At 45.3% G+C, this 17033-nt stretch overlaps 1 protein-coding gene across 1 annotated transcript in view; it reads left to right on the top strand.

Annotated features, from left to right (window-relative positions):
• LOC139409586 (B-cell lymphoma 6 protein-like) overlaps window positions 1-17033 on the top strand; it is a 110514-nt gene that overhangs the window by 65971 nt on the left and 27510 nt on the right. Inside the window, exon 2 of the mRNA XM_071154963.1 lies at window positions 15523-15618. Within this exon, the coding sequence (XP_071011064.1) occupies window positions 15523-15618 (96 nt within the window). The remainder of the gene's footprint in view (window positions 1-15522; window positions 15619-17033) is intronic.

Here is a 17033-nt window from a genome sequence, read left to right as displayed (position 1 = left end):
CTGCCTGCCTGCGCTGAGAACAGAGAAGTGACGTCTTCTCCTCTTTAGGCACGCCCCCTGACCTATATGTGCTCGTAAATCTCCTTCTTGGGACTCACGACAGTTGTGCACCTGTATGTTGTTGTTTTTTAACCCATGCGAACTACCTGTCTGTTCATGTGTTCAACGAAAGATTCCTTCTTACAGAAAAGAGAAAGCAGGGAAAGTTGTAAACGTAAACTTTGGCCTTTTGCTGTGCATCCTGGACCCTGATGTTGCGCAAGGGTTCAAGTGAAGGGTCGGAGGTCAACCTCAGCAGTCAGTCAATCCTTGAGACTTGCAGCTTCATCTGGCAACAGACAGTGATTGTGTGTAACAATCTATCCAGGGGTATCCTTCCAGGGACATCCATCCAGGGACATCCATCCAGGGACATCCATCCAGGGACATCCATCCAGAGGTATCCATCCAGAGGTATCCATCCAGAGGTATCCATCCAGAGGTATCCATCCAGGGACATCCATCCAGGGACATCCATCCAGAGACATCCATCCAGAGACATCCATCCCGGGACATCCATCCAGGGACATCCATCCAGAGACATCCATCCAGAGACATCCATCCAGGGACATCCATCCAGGGACATCCATCAAGGGACATCCATCCAGGGACATCCATCCAGAGACATCCATCCAGGGACATCCATCCAGAGACATCCATCCAGGGACATCCATCCAGGGACATCCATCCAGGGACATCCATCCAGGGACATACATCCAGGGACATCCATCCAGGGACATCCATCCAGGGACATCCATCCAGGGACATCCATCCAGGGACATCCATCCAGAGACATCCATCCAGGGACATCCATCCAGAGGTATCCATCCAGAGGTATCCATCCAGAGGTATCCATCCAGAGGTATCCATCTAGAGGTATCCATCCAGGGACATCACCAAATAGAGAAATAAACAGGCTCTCTAAGGTCAGGGCGTGACAGATATAAGACTCATTAATCTGTGGATATAGATACTTTTGTACCAGTTTTCTCCAGCATATTCACAAGGTCCTTTGCTGTTGTTCTGGGATTTATTTGCACTTTTCACACCAAAGTACGTTCATCTCTAGGAGACAGAACGCGTCTCCTTCCTGAGCGGTATGACGGCTGCGTGGTTCCACGGTGCTTATACTTGCGTACTGTTGTTTGTACAGATGAACGTGGTACCTTCAGGCGTTTGGAAATTGGATGAACCAGACTTGTGGAGGTCTCCAATTTTTTTCTGAGGTCTTTCTTTTTTTTTTCACACACACACACACACACACACACACACACACACACACACACACACACACACACACACACACACACACACACACACACACACACACACACACTATACAAGAAAAGCACCATGTTCACAATGAATGAAACTGGAAAAACTGGAAAAACTGTTTAGAAGATTTTACACTTCTTTGACTGCCATAAAACATATTTTGGGCCTGCTGAAGCAAGTCACAATTTCTCTTGAGAGAAATGACCCTTTCTTGTATCACAACACCACCTAGATGGTCACGATAGAACATCAAGTAATCTGCCACATCAACAACAGAATGAAAACCACACACACACATACATACACTATGCCACAAATTCACATGATGAGGGCTGCACATGCAGGTGCACTACGCCACAAAGTCACATGATGAGGGCTGCATATGCAGGTGCACTACGCCACAAAGTCACATGATGAGGGCTGCACATGCAGGTGCACTACGCCACAAAGTCACATGATGAGGGCTGCATATGCAGGTGCACTAAGCCACAAAGTCACATGATGAGGGCTGCACATGCAGGTGCACTACGCCACAAAGTCACATGATGAGGGCTGCACATGCAGGTGCACTACGCCACAAAGTCACATGATGAGGGCTGCACATGCAGGTGCACTAAGCCACAAAGTCACATGATAAGGGCTGCACATGCAGGTGCACTACGCCACAAAGTCAAATGATGAGGGCTGCACATGCAGGTGCACTACGCCACAAAGTCAAATGATGAGGGCTGCACATGCAGGTGCACTACGCCACAAAGTCTCATGATGAGGGCTGCACATGCAGGTGCACTAAGCCACAAAGTCACATGATAAGGGCTGCACATGCAGGTGCACTACGCCACAAAGTCTCATGATGAGGGCTGCATATGCAGGTGCACTACGCCACAAAGTCACATGACGAGGGCTGCACATGCAGGTGCACTACGCCACAAAGTCACATGACGAGGGCTGCACATGCAGGTACACTACGCCACAAAGTCACATGATAAGGGCTGCACATGCAGGTGCACTACGCCACAAAGTCACATGAGAAGGGCGGCTTAATACCCCTACAGTTGATGTCCATGCACCTGTGGAAACCGAATTAGCATAACCAAAGGATCCCCGTTAAAATCTGTCAGTTTAAAGTAGAGACATCTGCTTGTTTACATGGGATGCGTCTCAATGGCAGCCTTCCACATCTGAGGTGAAAGGTCGCCGAGCTACAGCAGTGTTTGTCAGACCAGGAGACATCCCCATCATGAAACAAAATCAGTCTTCTCATGAAAACGTCTGTAGCATCCAAACGGTTTACGACCCCCACAAACATCACGGGACTTGTCTGAATTCGGTACCGACGATCTGCCAACTTCTGAAGTCGGTACCTCCAATCTGCCAACTTCTGAAGTCGGTACCTCCAATCTGCCAACTTCTGAAGTCGGTACCTTCAATCTGCTAACTTCTGAAGTCGGTACCTCCAATCTGCTAACTTCTGAAGTCGGTACCTCCAATCTGCCAACTTCTGAAGTCGGTACCTCCAATCTGCTAACTTCTGAAGTCGGTACCTCCAATCTGCTAACTTCTGAAGTCGGTACCTCCAATCTGACAACTTCTGAAGTCGGTACCTCCAATCTGACAACTTCTGAAGTCAGTACCTCCAATCTGCCAACTTCTGAAGTCGGTACTTCCAATCTGCCAACTTCTGAAGTCAGTACCTCCAATCTGCCAACTTCTGAAGTCAGTACCTCCAATCTGCCAACTTCTGAAGTCAGTACCTCCAATCTGCCAACTTCTGAAGTCAGTACCTCCAATCTGCCAACTTCTGAAGTCGGTACCTCCAATCTGCCAACTTCTGAAGTCAGTACCTCCAATCTACCAACTTCAGTCTGAACAGTTTGAACACTAATATGATAATAATATATGATAAGTTGGGACTCTCACGTACATGCTGGTTGTTTTGCTGTAGGTCGCCCACAGGCTTCACAAGACTCATCTGAATGTAGTCTGGTACCAGTTAAAAGATGTATGGAAGTGTACTGTGTATGGAAGTAGTTATATGAATTTTAAAGATGTAAATAATTCCTTGATCTTTATTATATCTCTCAGGTATAGGACAGACACTTTAAAATAAACGTCCTTTTGATACGTTTTTTGTGACTATCTGCTTTTCCATGTATGAATCTGTTATTCAATGTGTTTCTATGGGCTAATAGCAGTTAGGACTGTCTGTTATTCAATGTGTTTCTATTGGCTAATAGCAGTAAGGACTATCTGTTATTCACTGTGTTTCTATTGGCTAATAGCAGTAAGGACTATGTGTTTCTATTGGCTAATAGCAGTAAGGATTCTCGGTACAATATGACCATCTGAAACCACTTACATAAAAAAGGGTTCTTCGGCTGTCCCCATTGGATAGAACCCTTTTTGGTTCCAGGTAGAACTCTTTTGGGTTCTACATGGAACCCAAGAGAGTTCTACTTGGAACAGAAAGAGTTCTACCTGGAACCAAATAGGGTTCTTCGGCTGTCCCCATTGGATAGAACCCATTTTGGTTCCAGGTAGAACTCTTTTGGGTTCTACATGGAACCCAAGAGAGTTCTACTCGGAACAGAAAGAGTTCTACCTGGAACCAAAAAGGGTTCTTCGGCTGTCCCCATTGGATAGAACCCTTTTTGGTTCCAGGTAGAACTCTTTTGGGTTCTACAGGGAACCCAAGAGAGTTCTATTCGGGAACCGAAAGAGTTCTACCTGGAACCAAAAAGGGTTCTCCTACGGGGACAGCTGAAGAACCCTTTGTTTTCTAACAGTGTAGCTAGGAATCAGGACACCCAGATCTAACGTACGGGCTAATAGCAGTAAGGCCAAATGCAATGTTTGATCAAATCATTTTATGAAAGCCACCCCAGCTTAGACTTATTAAAAAACTTCATATTTATGAACTGCTGTCCATGTGACCATCCTTCAGGGATCCAACGAGAAACATCCTGAAATACTTATTAACAACAGAAGACTTATTTTATTATTATTTTTTTTTTTAAGTGAGGGAGGAACTGAGAAAGACATCGCCTGTGTCCGAAATGGCACCCTGTTTCCTAAATAGTGCACTACTTCTGATAAGAGGCCTATTAAGGGAATAGAGTGCCATTTTGAATGCACCCGCTGTGTAGTTGCTACCAGCGGATCTATGCTGCTGTTACAGCCCAGTTGCATCATGTCAGCCTCACAGAACAGAAGAAGCAGACTCTCCACACATCTTTGCTGACAATGAAACACTGAAGTTGGCAGAAATGTGCTGTGAAACCAGAGCAAAGTGTGCACTTTATGTTGTGAGGCAATCTCCTGGCCCCCCGGCTGTCGACACTGGGCACCGCTCTCCAATCACCTCTTCTGCTATCACCATCATTATACACCATCACAACATCGTAAGCTAGCACAGATAGTTTCACGCTGTATCGGGATGTCTAGGAGAAGAGAGAGAGGGGGGGGGGGGGGGGGAGAAAGACAGGGAGAGAGAGAGGGGGGGGGAGAGAGAGGGGGAGAAAGACAGAGAGAGAGACAGAGAGAGACAGAGAGAGAGACAGTAAATCTCAGTAAGACCAAAATAATGGTGTTCCAAAAAAGGTCCAGTCGCCAGGACCACAAATACAAATTCCATCTAGACACCGTTGCCCTAGAGCACACAAAAAACTATACATACCTTGGCCTAAACACCAGCGCCACAGGTAACTTCCAAAAAGCTGTGAACGATCTGAGAGACAAGGCAAGAAGGGCCTTCTATGCCATCAAAAGGAACATACATTTCCACATACCAATTTAGGATGTGGCTAAAAATACTTGAATCAGTCATAGAGCCCATTGCCCTTTATGGTTGTGAGGTCTGGGGTCCGCTCACCAACCAAGACTTCACAAAATGGGACAATCACCAAATTGAGACTGCATGCAGAATTCTGAAAAAATATCTTCCGTGTACAACGTAGAACACCAAATAATGCATGCAGAGCAGAATTAGGCCGATACCCACTAATTATCAAAATCCAGAAAAGAGCTGTTAAATTCTACAGCCACCTAAAAGGAAGTGATTCCCAAACCTTCCATAACAAAGCCATCACCTACAGAGAGATGAACCTGGAGAAGAGTCCCCTAAGCAAGCTGGTCCTGGGGCTCTGTTCACAAACACAAACACACCCCACAGAGCCCCAGGACAACAGCACAATTAGACCAAACCAAATCATGAGAAAACAAAAAGATAATTACTTGACACATTGGAAAGAATTAACAAAAAAACAGAGCAAACTAGAATGCTATTTGGCCCTAAACAGAGAGTACACAGTGGCAGAATACCTGACCACTGTGACTGACCCAAACTTAAGGAAAGCTTTGACTATGTACAGACCCACAAAATGAGGTGGAAACTGAGCTGCACTTCCTAACCTCCTGCCCAATGTATGACCATATTAGAGAGACATATTTCCCTCAGATTACACAGATCCACAAAGAATTCGAAAACAAATCCAATTTTGATAAACTCCCATATCTACTGGGTGAAATTCCACAGTGTGACATCACAGCAGCAAGATGTGTGACCTGATGCCACGAGAAAAGGGCAACCAGTGAAGAACACACACCATTGTAAATACAATCCATATTTATGCTTATTTATTTTCCCTTGTGTACTTTAACCATTTGTACATTGTTAAAACACGGTATATATATGTATAATATTACATTTGTAATGTCTTTATTGTTTTGAAACTTCTGTATGTGTAATGTTTACTGTTAATTTGAATTGTTTATTTCACTTGTGTATATTATCAACCTCACTTGCTTTGGCAATGTTAACACGTTTCCCATGCCAATAAAGCCCCTTGAATTTAATTGAATTGACAATTGAGAGAGAGAGAGAGAGACAACCAGAGAGAGAGATAGAGAGAGAGAGAGAACCAGAGAGAGAGATAGAGAGAGACTACCAGAGAGAGAGAGATACAGAGAGAGAGGGAGAGAAAGAGAGGGAGGGGGAGAGAGAACACAGAGAGGGAGGGGGAGAGAGGGAGGGGGAGAGAGAACACAGAGAGGGAGGGGTAGTGAGAACACAGAGAGGGAGGGGGAGAGAGGGAGGGGGAGAGAGAACACAGAGAGGGAGGGGGAGAGAGGGAGGGGGAGGGAGAACACAGAGAGGGAGGGGGAGAGAGGGAGGGGGAGAGATAACACAGAGAGGGAGGGGGAAAGAGGGAGGGGGAGGGAGAAAACAGAGAGGGAGGGGGAGAGAGGGAGGGGCAGAGAGAACACAGAGAGGGAGGGGGTGAGAGAGAGAGGGAGGGGGAGAGAGAACACAGAGAGGGAGGGGGAGAGAGGGAGGGGGAGGGAGAACACAGAGAGGGAGGGGATGAGAGAGAGAGTGAGGGGGAGAGAGAACACAGAGAGGGAGGGGGAGAGAGGGAGGGGGAGGGAGAACACAGAGAGGGAGGGGGTGAGAGAGAGAGGGAGGGGGAGAGAGAACACAGAGAGGGAGGGGGAGGGGGAGAGAGGGAGGGGGAGGGAGAACACGGAGAGGGAGGGGATGAGAGAGAGCGTGAGGGGGAGGGGGAGAGAGAACACAGAGAGGGAGGGGGTGAGAGAGAACACAGAGAGGGAGGGGGAGAGAGGGAGGGGAGGGAGAACACAGAGAGGGAGGGGGAGAGAGGGAGGGGGAGGGAGAACACAGAGAGGGAGGGGATGAGAGAGAGAGTGAGGGGGAGGGGGAGAGAGAACACAGAGAGGGAGGGGGAGAGAGGGAGGGGGAGGGAGAACACAGAGAGGGAGGGGGAGAGAGGGAGGGGCAGAGAGAACACAGAGAGGGAGGGGGTGAGAGAGAGGGAGGGGGAGAGAGAACACAGAGAGGGAGGGGGAGAGAGAACACAGAGAGGGAGGGGGAGAGAGGGAGGGGCAGAGAGAACACAGAGAGGGAGGGGGTGAGAGAGAGAGGGAGGGGGAGAGAGAACACAGAGAGGGAGGGGAAGAGAGAACACAGCGAGGGAGGGGGAGAGAACACAGCGAGGGAGGGAGGGAGGGAGAGAGAGAGGGAGGGGGAGAGAGAACACAGAGAGGGAGGGGGAGAGAGAACACAGCGAGGGAGGGAGAGAGAGAGGGAGGGGGAGAGAGAGAGGGAGAGGGTAGCTAGCTGTAGGTATTGATCAGACTCCCTTCTCATCTTCCTCTATCTCCATCTGATCTAAGTGGGTCATTTATTTAGTGTAGAATTGGTTGAGTAAAAAGTTTGCCAAGGTTCTGCAGTAATTATCTCCATGCCTGTTTCACTATGCCCAGCAGGGGGTAAATTATCTGGTCTCTTCTTCTCTCCCAACTCCTGGATGCTTTGTGGACGTGCATAATGCATCAGTCCTGTGTTGGAGGGAGCGCCTTAAACATCCCCCCAGTGGATTGGAATAAAGTTGACGCTGCTCTTTGTTTGGAGCAGAGACATAGAAGAGTCTTCATTTGGCAGTGCTGAATCGGAGATTGTTGTAAAGAGAGAGTTAGGCCTTAATTATTTTGGAATGGTTGGTGTTCCGCCTGTTGGATTGGGAACACCTGGGGTGATTTTAGTGGGACACCGCGGCGCCACGCCCGGATACAGACAGGAGAATGGATGTAGGAGAAACGCTCCACAGGGAAAAGTCTTTTAACGATATGACGGGAAACATGGCTTCACACAAAGGTTGAGAAAACACAAAAATAAATAATAATATTTAAATTAAATTAAAGTGAAAATAGTGCATCATTACTAATATAATCAACAACAACTTGATTCACTTGCGGCCCCAAAATCTAATTTAATACTAACTTCTTGCCCTTTGTGCTGTTGTCTGTGCCCAATCATGTTTGTACCATGTTTTGTGCTACTACCATGCTGTGTTGCTACCACATTGTTGTCATGTTGTGTTGCTACCATGTTGTGTTGTCATGTGTTGTTGTCTTTAGGTCTCTCTTGTTGTGATGAATGTTTTGTCCTATATTTATATTTTATTTATTTAAAAAAATGTTAATACCAGCCCTCGTCCCCGCATGAGGTATTCTGCCTTTTGGTAGGCCGTCATTGTAAATAATGATTTATTCTTAACTGACTTGCCTGGTTAAATCAAATCAAATCAAAATGTAAAAACAGTTATAATTTTTGGCCCAGATGGAAGGTTGTCTACAATCTGTATAATCTAGGGTGAATCCCAAATGGAACCCTATTGACCCCATGGGTTCTGGTCTAAAGTAGTGCACTAAATAGGGAATATGGTGCCATTTGGGACGAATATATATACAGCGCATGACCTCAGAGAGTCTATCTTATTCCCGCACCAAAGGGCCCGAATCATAATCTGAGATAGTAACATAATCTCTCGGTTAACCCAGAACTAAAATCTGGTTTAATTTGGTCAGATGCTCTGAGTTTATGGAGATTAGCATTTCTCTACACCCGTAATAACATCTGATATAATCTGTGTATTTATTATTTTGTGACCAATAACATTTTATTTTAAGTAACACATTTTCTTTATATATTTTTTTTTCCAAGATTTTAGATTTTTAGAAAGCAACATTTAAGTAACAATATCCAAAGAAAACGGAAATATTTCATGAACTTCTTTTTCAATAATTAGCACTCTCTCACTCTCTCTCTCTCTCTCTCTCTGTCTCTCTCTGTGTCTCTCACTCTCTCACTCTCTCTCTCTCTCTCTCTCTCTCTCTCTCTCTCTCTCTCTCTCTCTCTGTCTCTCTCTGTGTCTCTCACTCTCTCACTCTCTCTCTCTCTCTCTCTCTCTCTCTCTCTCTCTCTCTCTCTCTCTCTCTCTCTCTCTCTCTCTCTCTCTCTCTCTCTCTCTCTCTCTCTCTCTCTCTCTCTCTCTCTCTCTCTCTCTCTCTCTCTCTCTGTCTCTCTCTCTCTCTCTCTGTGTCTCTCTCTCTCTCTCTCTCTCTCTCTCTCTCTGTGTCTCTCTCTCTCTCTCTCTCTCTCTCTCTCTCTCTCTCTCTCTCTCTCTCTCTCTCTCTCTCTCTCTCTCTCTCTCTCTGTCTCTCTCTCTCTCTCTCTGTGTCTCTCTCTCTCTCTCTCTCTCTCACTCTCTCTCTCTGTCTCTCTCTCTCTCTCTCTCTCTCTCTCTCTCTCTCTGTCTCTCTCTCACTCTTTCACTCTTTCTACTACTTTCTGTCATCTAATGTGGGCCCAAATAACACCTTTGTTTGATCAGTAAAATAATGAAACATTTATAATTTGTCAATCAAAACACAATTTATTAGTTGGGGGGGAGGGGGGGGTTCATCTGGTTTAAGAAATATGGATGTCATTGACTTCCTGGAGTCAGTTAGCGCTGCAAAGCGTAAAAGATTTAGCATGTTTTGTAATGACTATTTATTTGACAGGTCACCCTCGTCATCGTTGCTTTTATTTCATAACCTTTATTTAACCAGGCAAGTCGGTTAAAAGCTAACTCTAATTTTATGACAACCTGACAATTACTAACACGTACAGTGTACAGTGCATTCGGAAAGTATTCAGACCCCTTGACTTTTTCCACATTTTGTTACGTTACAGCCTTATTATAAAATGGATTAAATAGTTTTTCCCCCTCATAAATCTACACACAATACCCCATAATGACATTACAATACCCCATAATGACATCACAATACCCCATAATGACATCACAATACCCCATAATGACATCACAATACCCCATAATGACATCACAATACCCCATAATAACATCACAATACCCCATAATGACATCACAATACCCCATAATGACATCACAATACCCCATAATGACATCACAATACCCCATAATGACATCACAATACCCCATAATGACATCACAATACCCCATAATGACGAAGCAAAACCCGTTTTTTAGAAATGTATTTAAAAAAAAACTTTAATATGACATTTACATAAGTATTCAGACCCTTTACTCAGTACATTGTTGGAGCACCTTTGGCAGCGATTACAGTCTTAAGTCTTCTTGGGTATGACACTACAAGCTTGGCACACCTGTATTTGGGGAGTTTCTCCCATTCTTCTCTGCAGATCCTCTCAAGCTCTGTCAGGTTGGATGGGGAGCTTCGCTGCACAGCTATTTTCAGGTCTCTCCAGAGATGTTCGATCAGGTTGAAGTCCGGTCTCTGGCTGGGCCACTCAAGGCCATTCAGAGACTTGTCCCGAAGCCACTCCTGCGTGGTCTTGGCCCTTGTCCTAGGGTTGTTGTCCTGTTGGAAGGTGAACCTTCGCCCCAGTCTGAGGTCCTGTGGTTGGAGCAGGTTTTCATCAAGGCTCTCTCTGTACTTTGCTCCGTTCATCTTTCCCTCGATCCTGACTAGTCTCCCAGTCACTGCCGTTGAAAAACATCCCCACAGATGTGGCGCTTGGAATTCATGCCAAAGAGTTCAATCTTGTTTTCACCAGACCAGAGAGTCTTGTTTACATGGTATGAGTCCTTTAGGTGCTTTTTGGAAAAGTCAAAGCAGACTGTCATGTGCCTTTTACTGAGGAGTGGCTTCTGTCTGTCCACTCTACCATAAAGGCCTGGTTGGTGGAGTACTGGAGAGAAGGTTGTCCTTCTGGAAGGTTCTCCCATCTCCACAGAGGAACTCTGGAGCTCCGTCAGAGTGACCATCAGGTTCTTGGTCACCTCCCTGACCAAGGCCCCTCTCCCCTGATTGCTCAGTTTGACCGGGCGGCCAGCTCTAGGAAGAGTCTTGGTGGTTCCAAACTTCTTCCATTTAAGAATGATGGAGGCAACTGTGTTCTTGGGGAACTTCAATGCTGCAGTTATTTTATGGTATCCTTCCCCAGATCTGTGCCTCGACACAATCCTGTCTCGCAGCTTTAAGGTCAATTCCTTCGACCTCATGGCTTGGTTTTTGCTCTGACATACACTGTCAACTGTGGGACCTTTTATATAGACAGGTGTGTGCCTTTCCAAATCATGTCCAATCAAGTAAATTTACCACAGGTGGACTCCAATTAAGTTGTAGACACATCTCAAGGATGATCAATGGAAACAGGATGCACCTGAGCTCAATTTTGAGTCTCATCGAAAATGGTCTGAATTCTTATGTAAATAAGGTATTTCTGTTTTTATTTTTAATACATTTGCAAAATTTCTAAAAACATGTTTTCGCTTTGTCATTATGGGGTATTGTGATGTCATTATGGGGTATTGTGATGTCATTATGGGGTATTGTGATGTCATTATGGGGTATTGTGATGTCATTATGGGGTATTGTGTGTAGATTGATGAGAATAAATATATATTTAATCCATTTTAGAATAAGGCTGTAACTTAACAAAATGTGGAAAAAGTGAAGGGGTCTGAATACTTTCCGTATCTGTACTATAGGCAGACTAAGTTGATTGTGTCTATACAGTACTTAGCCACTGATATAAAGATCCTGAACAGTTATAACTAAAAGTCATAACCATCTCTGGCTCCAGTATCAACTCTGCTCTAGCTCAACCCAACGAGCCCACACGGGAAGAGTCTGAGCAGAACACAGTATCAACTCTGCTCTATCTCAACCCAACGAGCCCACACGGAAAGAGTCTGAGCAGAACACAGTATCAACTCTGCTCTATCTCAACCCAACGAGCCCACACGGGAAGAGTCTGAGCAGAACACAGTATCAACTCTGCTCTATCTCAACCCAACGAGCCCACACGGAAAGAGTCTGAGACTATTTATAGAACAACTCTTTTCCTGTCTTCACTCTTTCCTATTACCTCATGGGGCCCACTTGTTACAAAAGATAAAGTTTCAAAACATGTTTGTCTTTTTATCTTTTGCGGGGGAAGGGGGGGCTTGGCGCTGGAAGGGGGGGCTTGACGCTGGAAGGGGGGCTTGACAGGGGAATTCAAATCAAACTTTATTTGCCACATGCGCCGAATACTACAAATGTAGACTTTACCGTGAAATGCTGACTGACAAGCCCTCAACCAACAGTACAGATCAAGAAGAAGAAAATATTTACCAAGTAGACTAAAATAAAAAGTAACACAAAGAATAACGAGGCTATATACAGGGGGTACCGGTACAGAGTCAATGTGGAGGCTATATACAGGGGGTACCGGTACAGAGTCAATGTGGAGGCTATATACAGGGGGTACCGGTACAGAGTCAATGTGGAGGCTATATACAGGGTGTTACGGTACAGAGTCAATGTGGAGACTATATACAGGGGGTACCGGTACAGAGTCAATGTGGAGGCTATATACAGGGGGTACCAGTACAGAGTCAATGTGGAGGCTATATACAGGGGGTACCGGTACAGAGTCAATGTGGAGGCTATATACAGGGGGTACCGGTACAGAGTCAATGTGGAGGCTATATACAGGGGGTACCGGTACAGAGTCAATGTGGAGGCTATATACAGGGGGTACCGATACAGAGTCAGTGTGGAGGCTATATACAGGGTATTACGGTACTGAGTCAGTGTGAAGGCTATATACAGGGGGTACCGGAACTGAGTCAGTGTGGAGGCTTTATACAGGGGGTACCAGTACTGAGTCAGTGTGGAGGCTTTATACAGGGTAACCGGTACTGAGTCAGTGTGGAGGCTTTATACAGGGTAACCGGTACTGAGTCAGTGTGGAGGCTTTATACAGGGGGTACCGGTACTGAGTCAGTGTGGAGGCTTTATACAGGGTATTACGGTACAGAGTCAATGTGGAGGCTATATACAGGGGGTACCGGTACTGAGTCAATGTGGAGGCTATATACAGGGTAACCGGTACTGAGTCAGTGTGGAGGCTTTATACAGGGTAACCGGTACTGAGTCAGTGTGGAGGCTTTATACAGGGTAACCGGTACTGAGTCAGTGTGGAGGCTTTATACAGGGGGTACCGGTACTGAGTCAGTGTGGAGGCTTTATACAGGGTATTACGGTACAGAGTCAATGTGGAGGCTATATACAGGGGGTACTGGTACAGAGTCAATGTGGAGGCTATATACAGGGGGTACCAGTACAGAGTCAATGTGGAGGCTATATACAGGGGGCACTGGTACAGAGTCAATGTGGAGGCTATATACAGGGGGTACCGGTACTGAGTCAGTGTGGAGGCTTTATACAGGGTAACCGGTACTGAGTCAGTGTGGAGGCTTTATACAGGGGGTACCGGTACTGAGTCAGTGTGGAGGCTTTATACAGGGTAACCGGTACTGAGTCAGTGTGGAGGCTTTATACAGGGTAACCGGTACTGAGTCAGTGTGGAGGCTTTATACAGGGTAACCGGTACTGAGTCAGTGTGGAGGCTTTATACAGGGTAACCGGTACTGAGTCAGTGTGGAGGCTTTATACAGGGTAACCGGTACTGAGTCAGTGTGGAGGCTTTATACAGGGTATTACGGTACAGAGTCAGTGTGGAGGCTTTATACAGGGGGCACCGGTACAGAGTCAATGTGGAGGCTTTATACAGGGGGTACTGGTACAGAGTCAGTGTGGAGGCTATATACAGGGGGTACTGGTACAGAGTCAATGTGGAGGCTATATACAGGGGGCACCGGTACTGAGTCAGTGTGGAGGCTATATACAGGGGACACCGGTACTGAGTCAGTGTGGAGGCTTTATACAGGGGACACCGGTACTGAGTCAGTGTGGAGGCTTTATACAGGGGACACCGGTACCGAGTCAGTGTGGAGGCTATATACAGGGGGCACCGGTACTGAGTCAGTGTGCAGGGGTACAGGTTAGTCGAGGTAATCTGTACATGCAGGTGGAGGCGATGTGACTATGCATAGGTAACAAACAAACAGCGAGTAGCAGCAGTGTACAAGAGGGGGGGAATGGGGCTTGGCAGTGGAAGGGGGGGTGGCGGTGGAAGGGGGCTTGGCAGTGGAAGGGGAGCTTGGCAGGAGAAGGGGGCTTGGCAGTGGAAGGGGGGATTGGCAGGAGAAGGGGGCTTTGTGGTGAAAGGGGGCTTGGCATGATAGCAATATAAACATCAACTGTATCAAAATTTAGGGCATGGTCTGTTTCCAGGGGGAGGGCTTTACCTCTAGGGCATGGTCTGTTTCCAGAAGGGAGGGCTTTACCTCTAGGGCACGGTCTGTTTCCAGGGGGAGGGCTTTACCTCCAGGGCATGGTCTGTTTCCAGGGGAGAGAGATTTACCTCTAGGGCATGGTCTGTTTCCAGGGGGGAGGGCTTTACCTCCAGGGCATGGTCTATTTCCAGAAGGGAGGGCTTTACCTCCAGGGCATGGTCTATTTCCAGAAGGGAGGGCTTTACCTCTAGGGCATGGTCTATTTCCAGAAGGGAGGGCTTTACCTCTAGGGCATGGTCTGTTTCCAGAGGGGAGGGCTTTACCTCCAGGGCATGGTCTATTTCCAGAAGGGAGGGCTTTACCTCCAGGGCATGGTCTATTTCCAGAAGGGAGGGCTTTACCTCTAGGGCATGGTCTATTTCCAGAAGGGAGGGCTTTACCTCTAGGGCATGGTCTGTTTCCAGAGGGGAGGGCTTTACCTCTAGGGCATGGTCCTTCTCAAGGTTTCATTCTACCCAAGTCCTTGCCGTTGTCATTAAAAAATATTTTGAGGGTTGGGCTGGAGAAATGTAACCACTCTCAAATTCATAGGCAGAGCTATGGATGCAAGGACTGACCATCCATGATATAACAATTATAGTTTTAGCCATGTTTTGAGGCTATATAGTGTTGTTGTTTTTTATACATATACTTTGTTTACATACATTGGAGTTAAACAAGGTTACATTTTGGTTTCTGACGGGGTACGACAGTTGAACTAAGCTCATTTTTATTTGTTTAAATGTACTTTTATTTAACTAGGCAAGTTAAATAAAAGGACAAATTCTTATTTACAATGACGGCCTACCAAAAGGCAAAAGGCCTCCTGCGGGGACGGGGGCCTGGGATTAAAAATAAACAAATCAAAATATAAATATAGGACAAAACACACATCACGACATGAGAGACAACACAACACTACATAAAGAGATTATAAGTAATATCCTTCAAGAATCATTGGGTACATTTCATTAATTCAAAAGTAAAAAAATAAAAAAAATGGATGAAACAACTGCACATTGCCCCTTTAAATTTTGACTGTATTAGGAACGAGCTTAATAACGGTGTCTTAGATGATTTATTTTTAAACAACATTCATCCTACCCTGGTAATCTATGCAAAACATACCATTTACTTTCAGACTAATCTAATTCCAGATGTTTTACTAAATGTTGTCCCCTTGTGTCCCCAGCCCAGCAGATGCTCCTCCTATGCCAGGGAGTGAGTCGGGTGAGAGAAGAGGCAGGACAGTCCACGATGCGGAGCCACCATAACCACAGCTACCCAGGTGGGCTAGATCCCAGTCATACCATAGCCTGGTCACAGATCTGTTTGTTCACTCATCGTTACGCCAAGGAGTAACACAAACAGATCTGGGACCAGAGTAATCATACCACCCTACTCATTTAAACGCATATCTCAAGTCCACAAACTATTTCTATAAATATGTTTTTATTTTATTTTGTAAAAGCGAAGCGGTCTGTATTGATACTTGATATTGTAACCAGAGAAGACACTAAGTAGGCTGCAACATGGGGTTATGTGCTCAGTGATCACAGCCTCAACATCCCAAATGGCACCCTAAGTCCCTATATAGTGCACTAGGTTTTTACCAGAGCCCCTATGGGAATAGATAAGGAATAGGGAACCATTTAGTCTCCTCTTCAGTAACCATCTTAAAGAGCAGAGGTCAGTATATAGAGCCTGGTTGGAAGGACATGAATCAGCTGAAGCCAGTCCCACTTAAGGAAGCGGGGAGACAGAGTAGTGACACACAGCAGTAGTGTAGGATAACAGGCAGTACTGAGGGCTGCTGCTCAATGCCCCGGCTCCACTCCACACAACACTAAAGACCAAAACAAGTCGTGTTCACTTACAGAAAAGGAAGGACAGACTTAAGTATGTCATGTCAACAATAAAAAATAAAATAAATGAGGAGGCCACCCTAGCTGTCGCTCAGTTTGGACTCTTTAATAAAGAGCCAGGCTGGATCTAAGAAAAAGGACGAGACGGAACGACGTCTATAAAGTCAGAAAGTATTTTAATGTTTTTTTTTTTTTTTCCAATTCAAAGAGAGTAGAGCAACGTAAAAGGAATGATACCCCTGAAAGGGATTCAATAGCCTACGTCAATAATACAATTAAATTGTCCCCCATACATTGGCATTCATCTTATTCATTTTTCATACTTAAAAAAAAAAATAAAAAAAAATGACTTTCTTAAAATAAACGTTTTAATCCATAATCGATTGCAAAAAAAAAAAGTGGACGGGTTAAGTTTTAAAAAGCTGAGAAAAAAAAGAGGCTATTTGCTCAGTCAGACAGACAGGTCACTAGATGTGGCCGATAATGGCTGAAAAAGATCCTCATGGAAACGGCTAGAACATTAACAAGGAAATGCCAGGAAAGCCCTTTATGCAAAGTTAAGGTTATTATAAAGCATGAGGTTACTAAAGCACTTTGTGACAACTGCTGACGTAAAAAGAACTTTTAAAAAGAAATGTGATTACGTGGTTATTATGCCTATTTGTAAACAGATAATAAACAAATGATACAAAATCGCCTAAAATAGACTTTAAAGATAAATGTTTTTATATATAAAAAAGGATTGTTAGCTTTAATACCCATAAAGCAAATTAGCCGACAGGTCTTTGCTTTAGGCATAACTTCAATAACTAATCAATCAAATAGGAAGTAAAATATA

The sequence above is a fragment of the Oncorhynchus clarkii genome, chromosome 5, assembly GCF_045791955.1.
Source record: "Oncorhynchus clarkii lewisi isolate Uvic-CL-2024 chromosome 5, UVic_Ocla_1.0, whole genome shotgun sequence".
Classification (NCBI taxonomy): Eukaryota; Metazoa; Chordata; class Actinopteri; order Salmoniformes; family Salmonidae; genus Oncorhynchus; species Oncorhynchus clarkii.
Note: the sequence above shows the minus strand (reverse complement) of the source record. Positions and strands in the feature narration are given on the sequence as shown.